The sequence below is a fragment of the Bemisia tabaci genome, chromosome 4 (genome assembly GCF_918797505.1).
Source record: "Bemisia tabaci chromosome 4, PGI_BMITA_v3".
Taxonomy (NCBI): Eukaryota; Metazoa; Arthropoda; class Insecta; order Hemiptera; family Aleyrodidae; genus Bemisia; species Bemisia tabaci.
The window spans coordinates 50,320,019-50,335,388 of NC_092796.1; the positions used below are offsets into that span (position 1 = coordinate 50,320,019).

Consider the following 15,370-nt stretch of genomic DNA (forward strand, 5'->3'; position numbering starts at 1 on the left):
TTTTTTTCTCCAGTAAGGGTCGTACTCAACCTGTACTTAAAAAGTTTAGGTTCCTCAACCAACAAAATTCTTGTGACTAAAGACGACTGAAGAGTTTTATTCAGTTATCAATGAATTTTTGTTTTTTTCCAAGATAAAAAAAACAGATTTTTATTGATCTGGGCGCTTGATCTATAATAACTCCCTCCAAGATGGGTAATTCCAAAAATTCATTCTCCTCATTTTAAAAGGACACAGATTGATTTTCTTTCCTTTCTTTTTTTCTTTCTTGTTTTAAATTTGATTTTAATGAAAAGCACTTACAGAGGAGGAAGTGGAGGCGTTTTCTAAAATAGACTTCATTTTCTGGTTGGTTGACAGGACGTGATCCAAAGTTGAGAAAATTTTCTCTTTTGTCTGCGGAGTGTCAACATAAATACTAGGAATGGAAACCTGGAAAAATAAGACGTCCAAGATTCATAAAATCAAATCTACTCCTTCAGATGAATCCCATTATGATTGAACATTAGAGGACGTCCAAGGTTCATAAAATCAAATCTACTCCTTCAGATGAATCCCATTATGATTGAATATTAGAAACATATACTTTAAACAGAAAAGACCACATAAAATCGAGAAAAATTAGAGCTTAGAACCCATTTTATCCAATAGGATTTGGAAAATTTTTTCAAATCAACTGCTACTGGGCTTCTAGTGAAAATAAAATGACAAAGTATGCAAACTATAATTTATAGAAACGAATGAAATTGATGAGCGATCCTCCTTGAAATTAATTTTAATACTATCAAAGAAGAGAAAACACTGGACAGAAAGATGAAAATTAGGAAAAATAAAAAATACATACATCTTCATTAAAGCTGGAATGATTCCGTAAAATTGAACTTATATCCTGAAGAACATTCACACAGCCATTATATGATTCGTTTGCCAAAACAGTTAAATGGTTTAAATTTCTTACAACTAAGTTGTTTTCACCAAGGTTTGAAGTATCCTGAGACAGAGTACAAATCATCCAATCAAAAATTAATTTTATAAATCAAAATGAAATTCTTATAATATTCTGGGTAATTAAAAATCTGAAACTCTCTTAGTTTACAGTTAAAGGTGACCAAACCTTTGGATAGTTAAACATGCTGTTAATAAAACGCCAATTCAAAATTGTCTTCTTTTTTTTTCATTGCACTTACAGAAAAGAGACGAGAACCGAGAAATATAAAAAATTCCACATTTTTCAGCTTATCCAACAAATCCAGTAAATCCATCTCATACTTCAATAAGGAGGAAAACCATGGAGTTATGTCATGAACTATCAAGAAGAAAACTCTGAATGCAATTTTTTAGTTAGAATCTCACAGTTCATATAGCATTCTTCCTCATTACAAAGAAACCGATGAGGAATATTTTGGATTTAACTCTCCAGAATAGCTCCAAAAATCAATTCCAAGTAATCATTTCCACTTCATCGGGAGCTTAAATAATTTCCTTTGTGTAGAATGATTCCCTAGACTGTTATATTTAATTGAAAGAAAAGTCAAGTGGTCCAGCTGCTGCAATATAGAAAAGAAATTTTTGATGTTTGAAACATTGAATAATTGCTGTACATGTGCTCATACATGTGAAAAATACTGGTTTTGAAAATCATTACCTCTTTCGTTAAATACTTCTTCACAATTTTAAGAGTCTCCTCTTTCTTCTTGCGTGTTTCTTGAAGATCGTGCTTCAAACTAAGAATTTTATCTTGATGTATACTTAATATTCCATTCAAGTCCATATTTTTCAGTTCTTCAAAACTTTTGCTGACTTCAGTGATATGCTCAATGAAGGCTTTCAAAGATTTTTGTATACTGCGATAAGTTTCATACACAATTTCTGTCTACAAAAGAAAAGAGAAAAAATCCACTTATTAGGTATTAATTTTGCAGCAAAAAAATTATTTCCTGTCCGCCAATGGAAAAAAAAAAGAAAAAAACAATAATTTTCAGTCTATATCTTAGAAATACAAGAGAAAAACGTTCAGTGGGCCATACTGTATGTAATGAGGTGGTAAAGTTGTGCTCAGTTCACACTATTTTTCAGGGAAAATGAAGCCAAAAATTTCAATCAGAGTAAAAAATGTTGCGCTCCGACAAGCTCTAACTTCTTAGAAATACTTATTAATCAACTCCTTGATGTCTCATAACTAAAGAAAATACTGTCTAAGATCAGGAAAAGCTTCTAACATGCTAACGAGAAAGAATCAGCTCAACATCTGAAGTGATTTAGCAAAAGGTAGCATTCTAAGTCTTTGACTAAAATTCAGGGCATGACAACTTGGTAAAAATGTTCTTCGGGAAGCTGTCGGTTAAAGCAGAGTCACCATTTAATAGGTATTTTTTTTTCCATGAACTGACGGTATGAAAACATTTAATTCTGCAATATATTACCTGATTTTTATGTGAGGAATAACCTTCTTTCAACAGGAAAAGTTCTGATTGAACCTCTTCAAAAACTTTCTCAACGTTTGATAACAAGTGATTGCAGTTGTTTGTACAACTAAAGTCCTGCACAGGAAAATATTGATAAAAACATTAATAATGACGAGGATTGACGGAAAATTTAGATGAAAGCTGATTAGACAGGATCATAATAGTATAAATTTTAATTTTAATTACGTTTTCCTACTCACAATAGTTTTATTTTAACAAAAAATTGTCTGTTATCTCAGTTTTTTACTTATGGATGTATAATATGATCCGATATAAGTCATCACCTGATTCACTTTACTTGAATTGACAAAACTAAATTCGATTCCAGCAGAGAAATGAATAAAAAAATATGATTAAATGCAAGGATAATGATGCATGAATGCAAAATTTGTTCTTACTTATAGAAAATAGCACATGGAAACTCTAAACACCGAAGAGAACTTTGGTCCAGCATAATGAAGAGACCAAGAAAAAAATGTATTGACAAAATTTTATTAAAGCTCCTATGAGGCTGTACCTTGGCAAATTTTTTTACTAAAACAGCTCAAAAAAGTCTCATTGGAACCGTATTTTCTCTCATGACTCATTCATTCTTTTAAAACTACAATTGTTGCATTGTTTTTAGAGCAACCTGCGTATATTGAAATTTCATGAAATCACTCAGAAAGCCACCGACAATGAGAAAAAGGTGTTCTTCATGGAAGAGTTATAGTTTTGACTGAAAATAAAAGTTGATTCACCTGCCCATTCAAACTTGATAAAACCGAGTTTAAATTCTCCTGGATCAATTTGACAGAGTGATGTAAGTCCTGATTAGTCATCTCAGTGACTGATGAGTTTTCAGAATTGACATCATCAAGCTGTTGAACAAAGAATAATAATAATTAGTCAATGTTACGGGAAAAATGTTAAAAAGATAACCCCAAAATATAATTCCCACTTGATAGAGGTAATAATACTTTCAGAGTCTATATTCTATAAGCATGAGTAAAAATGTGTTTAGTGCAGCGGGTATTTACTCCTCACTTATTATCAATTGAGGAATTTGCAACCCTAATTTGTAAACGTCACTGATGTAGAAAGGTTGATTTTGAATTGGATAGTTTTAACCAGATTCGCTGATGAGTTCAAAGCATCACAGACAGCTATCAGGCTTTTTCATGAAAACTATGTTACAGATGTCCTAGCACTTTTGTTAAAAAGATGGTAGAGATGTCCTAGCACTTTTGTTAAAAAGATGGTAGAGAGGTTCAAATAGAAACATGAGAATTTAAATTTCAATCTTAATTTTTTTTTTCTATCTGTCTTTTTCATCATTGCTGATACATGCAACAAGAACACAGAGTGTGATTTGGATATTGGCTGAGCCTAAGCCGGTATCTTTGTTATTTAGGTTTTGCTCACTGGAGTCCTGGCTTGAGAATTCTCTCTCAAAAATTGTAGCGGTGGTGGCCAAAATATCACCAAACTTTCCAACCTCTAGGCTTTCACTTTCATCAGACTTTGCTATCACGTTTGTTTAGTTGAACTTCCTTTCATGCACCAGTTTCAGTGTTAGAGGTCAAGCATGTTTTATGAAAGCTTCGAGAATTCTTTAGCTATTTCCTGACTGAAAGGTAGAAAAATATCACATTGTTTAACATATCATTCAAATTTTCTTGTATGTTTTTTACATCAAGCAAAAGTTTGAGGGTAGCCTTACATGACTATAATCTTGATTACAGACAGGATGACACTTCTTAATCATAAAGACAACTCTTAGTTAATCTGTGTCCCTACTGCAAGGAGAAAGAGAAAAAGAAAAAGAAAAGAAAGTCAAAGACCAAAACACGTACCAAATTACTTTCTTCTATTTTTCCAAACAATTGTAGAATCTCATGGAGAAGCCTTGACATTATGAGTAATTGTTCATCTAGTGCAAGAACCTGCAAACAAAAAATTCGGATTCATTGATTTGAAGTTACCTATTTGTGCATTTTTGAGACTCACTCGGGAAGTATGGAGTTTTTGGCACAGAGGAAATTTGATAAGAGAAGTGATTTTTTTCGTGCTGGGTCGAGTATCTGATCGGAATTTTTGTTTCCAATCCAGTTGTAAGACACCACGTCTTGTTCTTGGTGCCAGAGTCAAGATTCTAGAAACCATTATCTACACTGGAAGGTACTTAATGAGGGTAAAATATCGGTAAAATTACTTTCAATATCACTCATGCTCAACTAAAATACACTATGATGAAAGGCTGCAACTATGGCACTGATTACTTGAGCTTCTTCATTATAAATCATGTTCTGTCCAAAATGTGGCTTTCTTGAAGGACTTAGACTAAAACTTTTTTGTTCAGCCACTAGGGTGCCATAAACCAGGGTTGACTGCGATGAAAAAGAAATTGATAAAATAGAATTGATTGCTATTTACCTTACTTTCTCGCTCTTGCGAAATTTTAGTCGCAGCTTCACTTTCCTTAAATAGATTGACAAAAATAATACTTTCTTCTTCTGACAGTTTGTAATAGTCCTCAAACTTTTCGAAGAATAAACTTGATGAAATCTGGAACAAAAAAAAAAAAAACCTGGGATGAGATAAGTTCATTGGACTAGGGTGCACAAAGAACGAGCAAAAGGAGCACAAGGTTGGAGCTGCACAAGGAGTGAGTTAGGAATATGAAATAATCTACCTTAATTGAGTGCTTGAATGTAGGAAAAACATACTATTACAAACTTGAATGCTTCTATGACTGTTTATCATTATTCATTGAGGGTAAAAAATTTAATTAGAAAATGCTTAAATTATGGCCGGTGATTACTTCCAAGAACATGAGAAGACTACATAATGACGAAACTTTTTTTGACAGACATTCCACTGTGGCTATCTACTGTTGCTTCCATGAAAAATTTTGAGGTAGGCCTGAAAAAGATTTTTGATTAACTTAAGTTCCCTTTTTAGTTTTGGGAAAATAAACAAAAAGACAGGTGAAAAAAACGTACTGACTACAGATCAATTAATAATTCAGTACTTATGAACTGAGCAAAAAGGTAAAAAGTATGCGTTGACTGAAAATTTACAAATATTTTAACTCTGCATACTCACAGGCCTCAAACGGAAAATGTGTTCAACAAATCATGTTTCAAATTGCAGGCTGATCATTGAAACTTTGTGTTTGTGTTATGTTGGGTAGAATTGATGACATGCCATCGGAAACTCAAGAGTTGCCTTTAGTTTGTCAATTCTCCCCGACAAAGGTACAACAAAGCAGCAATAAGACCCAATCACTCTACACAATTTAACCTATGTCATATATGTCTGGCTGACAAACAAAAATTTGCAATGATCGGACTTCAGATCCAACTTGAGCTATAAATTTAGTTTCAAGTTTAGTTTCGTTTCAAAAAATATTCATCTCTTACCTCATTTACTTTATTCTTCATAAATTTTGGAGAGTGCTGATTGTTGAAAACAGAGGTCAAAGGAGTATCACTAATTGAAAATACTTCAGAATATCCTGCCTGCAAAACATTAAGACAAATATACATTATGTTCACTGCTACTAAAAACTGGCAGTTTTGTTTATAAACAATGAGAAATTCAGCAGTACCTCTTCTTATTAATAAAATTGTTTAGAACGAGCAAAAATTTTGAAACGTCCAGATTGAGACAAAGTTTTTGAGTTTCACCATTAGTAGCAAATATTGAATAGTCTTTGAAACAAAAAGCTCACCTCCAATTCACGGATCCTGTCGTCTTTCTCTTTCAACTTGAGTTTCAACTCCTCCACTTTATCATCATCGATGACTTTCGGAGAATTGGCAGTATTTTTTTCCAGCCGCAACTTCATTTCTAGTTGTGAGATAAGATCATTCTTGGCCTTGAGCTGCATTGAAAGGGAATCTATCTTATACTGCAATTGACTCAGACACTCATCATTTTTCTCCTGGAATATAGAAAAAAATATTAAAAGAGGACATTCAAAACAGGAAATATTCACACGAGACCTTAAAATTAGAAACAACTTCACAACTGAAGCTCCGCCACTCGTTAGTTTGTGCTTTGTGTTGTGGTACACGAGCCATTACAGTGGTGGGGATCATCCATCATTCAGGGGTGAAGCAGAAATGGGAAATTCGTCTTTCAAGTGAGAAAATACAAAAAGAAAGACAGTTGAGAATGTCATTTCTATCTCTGCGTATACTGGTGCCAGTATGTAACCCAAAGATTACTGCAAGACCTAGAAATGTAGCAGGGAGGGTGATTGTAATCAAGCATATAGTCTGGCACAGTTGAGGGTGCAGTAGAGCTGCTACATTAACACTTTGACTCGCCCATTATAGAAATAAAGCTACTTGCTACAAAAATTTTCTTATGCTGCGAAGATGGTACATCAGACTAATAGAAAGAGAAAATTTTTATGATATCACAACTGATGAATCGGTATCAGTGCTATGAAAAGCACAAAACAAAAAAAGAAGCCAATGATTGAGCTATCACTTGCTGTGCTTGTCATAGGAACATGTTCATTTGATTATCCTCCCTTATCTATTCTTTTGAGTTATAATGTCTCGAGAAGTGATTTCATTGTTTTAGCCTACCTTGCATCGGGCAGTTTTCAATTCCTTTCGCAACTCTTTGATGATGTCATCTTTAAAATGAGTTGACATTTCACTTTGCCGTACTTGTTCTTCTAACAATTGTATTTCATGCTTTAGTTTCAAATTCTGGTCATGCTTGGAGGCTACTTCCATAGCTAGGGACATCCTTGTTTCATGAAAGTTCTGCAAAAAATTAGAATTACAAATCAGAAAAATGACAGATAAGCCTGTGTAACCGAAAAAGATAAATTAAACTTTCAAGAGTGACTTTTAATTTTAGAATAATATGTAAATATCAGATACAGTGACAGAAAATAATTAACTACACATGAAAACTTGTCAAATATTTTCAGGAAGACATGTGAACAAGCTGAAAACCTGTATAAAGCTCAGAAAGCTGCAGGATTAACTTTTGCTCACAACATGGTTACTCGATGGAAACGATTACCTTCGTAATTACGCTGATCCAGGTAGCAAAAGTTCATAACAATATGTGTGGAGTCTTTTTCGTGAGAAACCTGGCATGAATTGTCAGAGACCCTTTAACAGAAGAGTTCATTCTTTTACTCGCGATCATTAAACTTCCATTTTTAGACAAGACTGTATGCTCCCCAAGAAGTTACTCTACATCATTACTAAAGAGTTAAATTGAGATTGAGTGAACGTAGGAAATGACATTAGAGTTTTAACAAGATTAAAGGAAGCTGAGTGATATGTCTTTGGCCTAATATTAGTGAAATTCTTGACAGAAAAACTAGGGTATATTAACAGGAGAAAGAGTGAAGAGTTTTGAGAATCAAATATTACTTACTTTCCGATTTTTCTCCATTTCTGTTTTCAACAGTTCAACTTCTTGAACAATTTCTTGAAGGTAAGCCAACTGCTCGGACATTTTTGCTAGAGATTCATCTTTTTCTTCTAGGTTTGATTTCAAGTTATTGACATCATTTTCCTTCCGGCTAAGTTCTTCTTTAAGTAGCTTAATTTGGTTCTTGTAATCCTCTATCTAAAGATAAATAGAATAAAAAAATTAAAGTATCAGGCAAGTTTGAGGCAATCAATTAAAACATGTGAGGCATGTAAGTGCAAGAAGGGCACTCTTAGTTGCGAATTTTCAGAATCTCTGTCGCAATTTTCCTTCGAGCAGAATCTCATGGGTGATATTCCAAGAATTGTTTCCATGAAACATTATAGAAGCAGAAAATCTATGATTGGTCCATCAAGTTCTTCGTAAAATTTCGATTTGGAAACAAATTTTTATTTTATTTTATTTTGCCGTTAGTACATTTACTCCACTTTGGGTATTGTATAAGTCAAATTTTACGGTGCTCAACTCCATACTCTGTCTACCAGTACATTATTGTCTAAACATAGAGAGATGATAGATTTATAAACGCAGCTCAGTATAAAAATATAGAAGAAAGGAACAAACCATTGAGTTCAGATGCTCCAATTCGAATGAATGAGACTTCGTAATTATCCTAGAATTATCTCCACTAGAAAACATTATTGCGGGGTGAGAGCTATCATACTGAAAAAAAAGAAAAAGCCATTGATAATACATTTTTCATATTCCTTGATTTCTGGAATCACAAATAATAAATGAGATGGTTTGAGGGCACATCCATGCATGTATTACATCTTGCCTGCAGCGTCCAGTCAGGATAGACATTAATTGTTTTACATGCATTTAAATGGATTAAACCTGGTGTTACCTAACATGCAATCATCACCATTGCTGCTTCAGTTCAATGTTTCTCATTACTTAGCAAAAGTCAGGCTGTACGCTGCCAACACTGAGGTCCCGGGTTCAATACCCGGAGGTGACTGATATTTGAGGACACTCAATTATCAGTCATCGTGACCGTGGATGACTATGCCACTCCAATACCCTGATCCTTCAAGGTAACAAGGTGCAAGAGGGACATGGTCACCCAGTAAGTAATCCGTCTGCACTGTTCGACTGGGTTGTGAAAAAATCAGTGATCTCTCGTAGTGTGCGCGACAGCCAGCGTTACCTATCAGTAGAGATTGAAGCAACACAGTCTAACTCAATGGAAGCATGGCCGTGCTCTGTAGCATCTGCCACCGTCGTTGATACGACCTTTGATTGGCTGATCAGATGGCCGCGGAGCCTTGCAGGAATATGGAATGAAATAGTACGAAGTTAAGGAGCACGGTCCAACTTCGGGGTGCACAATGGCAGTAGCCAGTTGCCTTGGTCCCTTGAGGACGCCTCGCCGGTAAGCCCCGTCCTTACTTACTTAGCAAAAGACAGGTTTCACATAATAATGTCATTTGCATCAAAATTGAAATTAAAAAAGGTACGGAGAATTAAACATAGTTAATTTTTGTTCAAGGATATTGATTCTTCAACAACTTGGGCCAACATTTTTTTGAAATCACAACTTACTTAACTTGAAAAACTTCCATTAGAAAAAAATAAAAAAGTTGCCCAAAAAAAGCCTTTGCAATGAAATAACAATGCTCTTACCAATGGCTGCTCCACGCGTTCAAGCAGCTTCTCCATACATAATCGGTATTTTTCAAAACCAGCTTCTTTCTTTGAGTATTTTTGCTTTAATTCTTCATTTTCCATTCTCAGACGTTGAAGATCATCAAGACTACAAACAAAATGGATACAAATTTTAAACAGAAGAAAGAAATATTTGAGCAAGATTTTTGGTGATAAAAATTCTTTTAGGTTTGCTTACTAATTCTGAAAATATCTTCCAAATACTTTCCACTTTCCATATATCTCTACAAAGCTAAGTTATTATTTTAGCATCAGAAGCATGGTTACTTTCAAAGCTGTTGTTTCCTACCAAATTACTTTAATTGTTTCATTCAGGAATCATGACAAATTCTCTTATTTTCTTTTAATCATTACACATTCTCTTACTTTGCATTATGAATGCGTTTAAAATAGGAGGTTAACATGGAGGATTGGATTTACTACACTCATGCTAGACTTGATGATTTACGCACGTTAATGTGCCCTCCAGAAAAAGATATAGAATTTTAAAGGAAATGAAGTATTTTTATCAACAAGCTGGATAAAGCCTCTCTTCAGAAACTTTTTCTGCCAAAAATGGTCGAAATCGAGGAGAATGGGTGTGCATTCACGAAAGAGTCAATTCTATTGTGAGTAATGCCAGTCAAGAAGTTTACCTTACAGTCTAGTTATACAAGAAATAAATGAAAACAAGATCTCTTACCTAATTCCTAGGAAACTCTGGCTTAAGGCTGAATCTTGCAGGTCCTGAGAGGAACATAAAACAAAATTTGTTACAGAATGATGTTGAAGCAAAGAAAAAAAAGATTACCAACTAAAATATAAGGATCAAGAAAAGTTTAAAAATGATCTATTGATGTCACTGAATTAATCCTCTACTTAGTACATTCACAAAGAAACTGCAAAAATATGTATTTATGTATTTTCTTTCTTTCATTCTCAATAAATCACGCAAAATTCCAAGAATCCATTTTGAATAGAGTTCTTTTGGGAAAATGAAACACAACCAGAGATTTTTGGACATTCCCATTAAGACACAGATTTTTTGCATTTAACCATTGATATTAAGCACTTATGCAGACTCTGTTGCTGAATGTTCAGAAATTTAATGATGAGAATATTAAGAGCATAAAGTATTAAAATTATTCTTCAAATTAGCTTACTTTAAGAGTTGACTATTTTACACCATCACTGCCTCCTTTGGTTAAAAATTACTTTTCTAGAGGAAAAGCAAGTAGTAAAAAAAAATACCCATACAATTTGGGGAGGAAAAAAAAATGTGTAAATTTACGATTGAGCAGAATTTAAAATTCTGGCTCTGTACACTTCAAACTGGGTTCTAAGCACTCACAAAATCACTCATAACTGCTTTGACCATTGATGATTAAACTATGAAAACAAAAACACACATTTATGATATGATTGCAATTCTTGTTTCTTTTTGGAACTTAGAACTACTTTTTCCGTTGTGATTCATTATTAAAATATAATAGTGCAGAAATACGAGAATTTCAGAGTCTATATTATGCAACGCTTTTCGAATTTCCGCCAATTCAGATGTGATGCTGTGTGAGCAGGTTGATACTACTAGATGAGAGACTCACTGCAATAAAAGGGCAATTGTTGTTGCTCCAGTGTGAGTGTCATTAAAATTTGATGCCATCAATAACTCATGATCCAACACTGAGTCAATAGTGGTTATGGGGGCCTGCTGTTTGAGAGAAGTATAAATTCGAGAATACACCAGGACGTTAGCAGAGGCTAAATATTTGCACATTCAACCTCATAGTTTCAATGAGTGGGATGGAACAGATTGGAAGTGAGTATAGATGAGTTTTGGGGCTTTTCAGAAAAAATTTCTCTGATAGTAATAATTATAATCGTCAGCCTCAAAATTAATTTCAATTAAAAGAATTAGAATTTTTAGAAACGCCTCCTATATTTCAGTCCTTTCCGATAGAATCATTTTGGTACAGATTAATCTTCCGCAAATCACTTCAGCACAATATTTGAAATTAATGGTTGAGAATTCTAAATACTAATTCTTGAGAAAGTTTGAAAAAAAAATTTCCACTCTTAAAAAATAAAAAAAAACCCAACATAAGACAAGCAAAATAAACCTGCATTAATGATCAATTCCGATCAATGGCTGTGCCATTTTTCTTGAATGAAAGGAAGTCAATAGAGAGCTATGGAATTCATTATTTTTATTAGACTTTGAAGGGTTCAGCTGTTCGAGACGTATAAATCTGCAAGGGCAGTTTCGTTATTGCAGCTTAATTTTTTAAATACACACATCGCGGCAAGAATAAATGGAAAGTTTGATATTGACACAAAGAATTATGTATTATAGAGAAGGGGGAGGGGGCTTCCAAAGAATTTATGAACAGACTCTTCATAGGGTCTCTTTCAGATTTTGTGAATCTTATGGGGCATTGAGGCTGGCAGGTTCAACATCAAAAAAATCTTGAAGAGTTGCTGGGCGACGAGGCTTTCCGAGAATGTCATCATGTTGGCCCAGTACAAATAAACAAGATTGATCTCTGTACATATGTGAGAGATAGAATGTATTAGTTTTTAAATATATTACAGTCAGACCCAAAAATAAGCTAACAATATACAAATAGTAACGGAGTAAAAGAGCACCTCTTTTTTTTCTCCTAGGTATGCCAACTTAAAAGGAGCATAGGTACAATATAAAATCGTTAACTTGGAAAAAAAATTATGAGGACCATCCATCATTGGTAAAAAAATTCTTCACGTTTTGACTGGCTTAAAGAACATCAGAATCATCATGTCTGAAATGACCTGTAATGATCTTAGGCTGATCTTACCCAAACTGATGTAAATTTGGAAAGAGCAAAAGGGTGAAAACGGGGATTATTGAGAAATATAAAGAAATATTTAAATGCTGATTACTTAGTTCTAAATGGAACATTCGAGTTTGGAGCTCAGTACTAATCTACTGGTTAATTCATAAACTTTTTGATCCCCTTATTTATCGTAACTTTTTTCACAAATACCAAGAAATAAAGGATAGATAATAATAATGTAAGTTGGGTATGGTATTTATTATGAGAGGGGGAAAAAGGTATGTTTCCACCAAAACTCACCGATTAGAAGGAATATCTAAATCCTCATCACAATGGATGGAAGGAGAGCACGGAGGAGGACAACAACCAAAAATATCTTGATACGTCAGGGCTTTGAACTGCAGATTTTTAAGGTCCCACTTCTGATAAGTTCTAAACCGACGTATAAGTTCCAACAGTGAGGCTAGGTCATTTCGTAAATTTTGAATTATTAGTTCATTTTCTCTTGCTTTTACAACCAGCTCAGTCTATTTGCAAGTAGAGGAAAAAGGATGTTAAATTTTGGAGATGGAGGGGAAAAGGTTGTTGTGATGAGCATGAGATAGAGGAGAAGTTAGAAAAAAATACTCCAAGAAACAAGTTATTGGTTTACTCGTAAATAGACTTCCAACACCCTTTTCTAGCTATTGATTTGATTAAGAATTGCAATCACACATAATTAGTGCAGACTCGAGAGTATAGAGTATGTATAGAGTTGTATCAACAAGAGTGAAGGCATAGTGAGTGGCTGACTTTCGCTGGAGGCACCTGACTCGAAGAAAGGTTCAGTCTTAAAAGAAATAGAGAAAAAACTATTCGAATTATTATTCGAAATATTACCTTGACATAAATAGTTGGAAAGGGCCACTAAACTATAGAGGCATTCAGCGACGTATAAAGGCGCCTATAAAAATCTAAACATGTGCAATTTTGTGAGTGTCTTAATAGAAAAAAGTTTGAAGAAAAGGCTGACTTCTTGAGACTCACCACTGTCCTATTTGATACGAGTGAGTCATGGAATGAATTGCGAGTCCTGCTGAAATCTGATGTGGTGTGACTTAGACTGTTAGCTTTAACCAACGCCTCTGCCTCAAGCTCTTCCAAAGTTGTCGCCAATAAGGAATTTTGTTCTGTCAGATCTTCAACCCAATCTTGCAAGGTTCTAATTTTTAACTAAAACCAAAAATATGTTTAAAAAATTAGGAATAGATAATAAAAGTAATAAATTCATGAGATATCCAAAATTTCTAGCAGTTGGACATTGGAGAGGAATGAATACTTTCAGCTAAAAAATGCGGAGACTAAAGAGATTTGGGCGCATTTTAAGTATGCGATTTTTTCAGATTTACACATCTCCTGTGTACACTTTCATCTGTCATTCTAAAGCTTAGGAACTTAAACTTTATTTTTTAAAGAAAATTACAAAAAAGAAGGCAATTTACATTGATCCATGAAATTTTACGAATATGGGTAGGTACTAAAATTACCTCAAATTCAGTCATTTATGGATCGATGTTTAGAGCAGCAGGATCAAAAAAGTAGATGACATCTGTAAAAAATTACTAGTATTGTAGGATTTATTCGTAATAAATCTGTGAAAAAGGTGGATTTTAAAGTGGCTCTAAGCTAACTACTTGAATGACAGTAAAAAGTCCCGAAACCTTGCGAGTTATTTCACGAGTACCAAGATTAAAACGTTGTCAGTGTTGCTTTCACCATTTACAGGACTTAGGAATAGTCAATTGAAACAGAATACACTTTTTATTAGACGCTTTCTAACACTTGCAATCCTAGAAAGGCTGGTAACTACAGTGCTCTCGAATGAATTAAAAATGAAGGTTAAGTTTTTACGCAAGAGAAAAAAAAATAAATGCTGATAAAGGATTAGAACACAAACCTCTGAGAGTTCAGGGCTCTTATCGCTAGCCTCATTAAGCAGTTTCATGCGCTTCCGATAAACTTCTTGAAATTCTTCAATAACTTTAAGCGAGTCCTTATGATCACAATCAGCAGCTTTGATTGCACTTTTTCTGTAAGCTTCATTGTTTCTACAGATTTCTGAAATCTGCTGTCCCTCTGAGGATGAACTCATGGTGAAGGTTGAATCATGAGAGCAACAAATACAGATTTATTGGGGAATCTAAACAAAACATAAGTACAGCAGTGACTAGAATTTGAAAGTTTTCCATACATAAACAACAACAACTTACGCGATCGGCACAAAATAATATTTCACCTACTTTGCGAGAAATGATATAAAAGTTATCACATTTGACGAATAGAATTAAGACACAAAATAAAAGTAATGTAAACAGTTGGGACAAAAATAATAAGTTGGGTATGGAATTTCGAAGGTCACTTGATACTAAACTTGCTAGGTCGCGGTTCTCAGTTCTCACATGGTCAAATATTGTTGTTTATCACTGCATAGCAGCTCTCGCATGCTCATAACCAGTTCTTGCGTCATTCTCTGCACCGCCACCAGAGCGCTAGCCTCGCGAACTTGCGAACCTATGCGAACCATTTCAGTCGACTTGGTGAGTCACCGACATTCGCCCAACTTAGGCTCACTGGCAGTAAGTTCACGTCTGCTACATGTCTGAGGGATGCCAATTTTTTTCTCTCTCCTTTTCCTTTTATTTCTTTTTTTCTTCTCACACCAATGAATTGCTGGGCAGTTTGCGCAGTTGTGAACTGATAACAAAATTAGTAACTTTTCAAACTTGCCATTTTCTTTTTCTTTCTTTCTTTTTTTTCATTACATTGGACGGGGCGCAATTTCTGAGTAAAAATTGGAGACTTTGGCAGAATGTCAATATAAGTTACTTTCGAGCTGGTGAGTGAAAAATCGCTCGAATTATGGGGAAAAAATTTCGATCATGAAGAAAATAAAAAAGTCGTTCCTGCTAAAAACATACCTCATCTATGACCTTTTCATGTAAATCATTAGGTAAT

General features: G+C 34.2%; 1 protein-coding gene across 11 annotated transcripts in view; it reads right to left on the reverse strand.

Moving 5' to 3' along the window:
• Positions 1–15,003, reverse strand: part of LOC109042496 (uncharacterized) — a 51,643-nt gene extending 36,640 nt beyond the window's left edge. For 4 of the 11 annotated variants that reach the window (XM_019059269.2, XM_019059271.2, XM_019059267.2 and 1 more), the window contains exons 1-16: positions 14,313–15,001; positions 13,403–13,588; positions 10,267–10,310; positions 9,543–9,672; positions 8,481–8,579; positions 7,860–8,054; positions 7,049–7,231; positions 6,181–6,393; positions 5,870–5,968; positions 4,881–5,012; positions 4,301–4,390; positions 3,206–3,325; positions 2,424–2,540; positions 1,646–1,873; positions 845–991; positions 304–432 (exon numbers count right to left, since the gene is read on the reverse strand). In XM_019059269.2, the coding sequence (XP_018914814.2) occupies positions 304–432; positions 845–991; positions 1,646–1,873; positions 2,424–2,540; positions 3,206–3,325; positions 4,301–4,390; positions 4,881–5,012; positions 5,870–5,968; positions 6,181–6,393; positions 7,049–7,231; positions 7,860–8,054; positions 8,481–8,579; positions 9,543–9,672; positions 10,267–10,310; positions 13,403–13,588; positions 14,313–14,507 (2,307 nt within the window). In that variant the 5' untranslated portion in view covers positions 14,508–15,001. Of the gene's footprint in view, positions 1–303; positions 433–844; positions 992–1,645; positions 1,874–2,423; positions 2,541–3,205; positions 3,326–4,300; positions 4,391–4,880; positions 5,013–5,869; positions 5,969–6,180; positions 6,394–7,048; positions 7,232–7,859; positions 8,055–8,480; positions 8,580–9,542; positions 9,673–10,266; positions 10,311–10,726; positions 11,175–13,402; positions 13,589–13,902; positions 14,056–14,076; positions 14,248–14,312 lie in introns of those variants that run through there. The other 7 variants (XR_002010079.2, XM_072300008.1, XM_072300009.1 and 4 more) reach the window with 6 other exon arrangements.
• Between the last annotated feature and the right edge of the window lie 367 nt (positions 15,004–15,370).